The 1,302-nt window shown below is 49.6% G+C and overlaps 1 protein-coding gene across 1 annotated transcript; it reads right to left on the reverse strand.

The window, feature by feature from the left end:
* Window positions 1-426: 426 nt before the first annotated feature.
* On the reverse strand, window positions 427-676 carry Pmar_PMAR016464 (hypothetical protein; the record flags this gene model as incomplete). Its single annotated transcript, XM_002785348.1, has 2 exons — window positions 427-508; window positions 573-676. Coding segments are annotated over 2 exons (186 nt in total), but the record flags the coding sequence as incomplete, so codon positions are not given.
* Between the last annotated feature and the right edge of the window lie 626 nt (window positions 677-1,302).

Here is a 1,302-nt window from a genome sequence, read left to right on the forward strand (position 1 = left end):
ACATCCATCGCCGAGCCAAGACGATCCTCAAAGTCCCGGATGGTCGCGGACAGATCTCGGGCTGCTGCCTTCCTCATCCTCCTCACCGCCTCACGAGCCGCTGCCGCCCGAGACTACATACAAAAACATGTTCGCCACTTCCAGAACCCACCGAACATGCTGCTGCCAACCCTTCCTCATAGAGAGGCTAGTATCCTCAACAAACATCGTAGTAGCAGGAGTTCCCTTTACGCCGACCTTCCTGAACTTCGCATCCTCCTCCTCACGCTGATAGCGGCTCCTAAGGCTTTCCTCCCATCTCTGCTGATGGGCATCCTCCCACTCACTAGCCTGAGACCACCACTGTAACGGCTCAGTCTATCCCCATATCAATCTTCACCCTATCACATATCCCAGCCCCCCGCTTCACAGTAGACCCCAGCTTACCAATTTCTTCTTTCTCCTCTCACATGCCAATGTCTCATCATGGTTCATGAGCCGTCTATGTTCGGCCTCATGCTCCTCCAGCCTGCCACCGTAAATGCCATCACAGCTGTACAAGAACAGGCAAGAACACCAATAGTCTACCCTACATCGACAGCTCTCTAGCTCTCCTCTCCATATCCCGACGATGCTGCTGGAACTTATCCAACTTACGCGCCAACCGGGCAGCAGCCGATGCCGCTGACTGTGACATTCAAATGAGCAGCAACAAAGACTCGCCTAAAGACTGTGGAAGGCATCAAGACCTGGTTCCTCCAACCTCCCAAGAGCGTCTCCGAGAGACACTAAAGATAGTCGCATGAATACAATGCCGTTATGCTACGCTCGGGCAGACCAGCAGCATTCATAGTAAATGCATACAAACTGTACAAGCCTCAACGATCTCCCACACGACGAGACTACTCCCATATTGACATCACAACAAAAACTCCAATGCATTTGAAAAATGGTCATCACCATCGAAGCCAGCTCAGTCGGATTTAATGTTGCGGTATATCGCAAAGACGACTTACACGCCCCCAGGTACCCCACAGTTCCACAAAAAAGCGTCATTCCCAGACATATAACGCTGGTAGTACAGACGTAGTATAGCCATTGGGAGAAGCCGGACATTTGAGTCGAATGATAGTAATAGTATATTGAGTATATAGCAATATAGACACCAATGCTCGAGCTGCATAGGAAGCTCATCCACTGCCAACGATAGTCTTCATTATTCAATAGCAGATACACGCATGTTATTGATACACATATCACGACCATAGTGAGGAGCCCAAGAATGGCCAGCATAAATCCATACACGTAGTAGATCTTATTGTA

The sequence above is a fragment of the Perkinsus marinus genome, assembly GCF_000006405.1.
Source record: "Perkinsus marinus ATCC 50983 genomic scaffold scf_1104296933034, whole genome shotgun sequence".
Classification (NCBI taxonomy): domain Eukaryota; phylum Perkinsozoa; order Perkinsida; family Perkinsidae; genus Perkinsus; species Perkinsus marinus.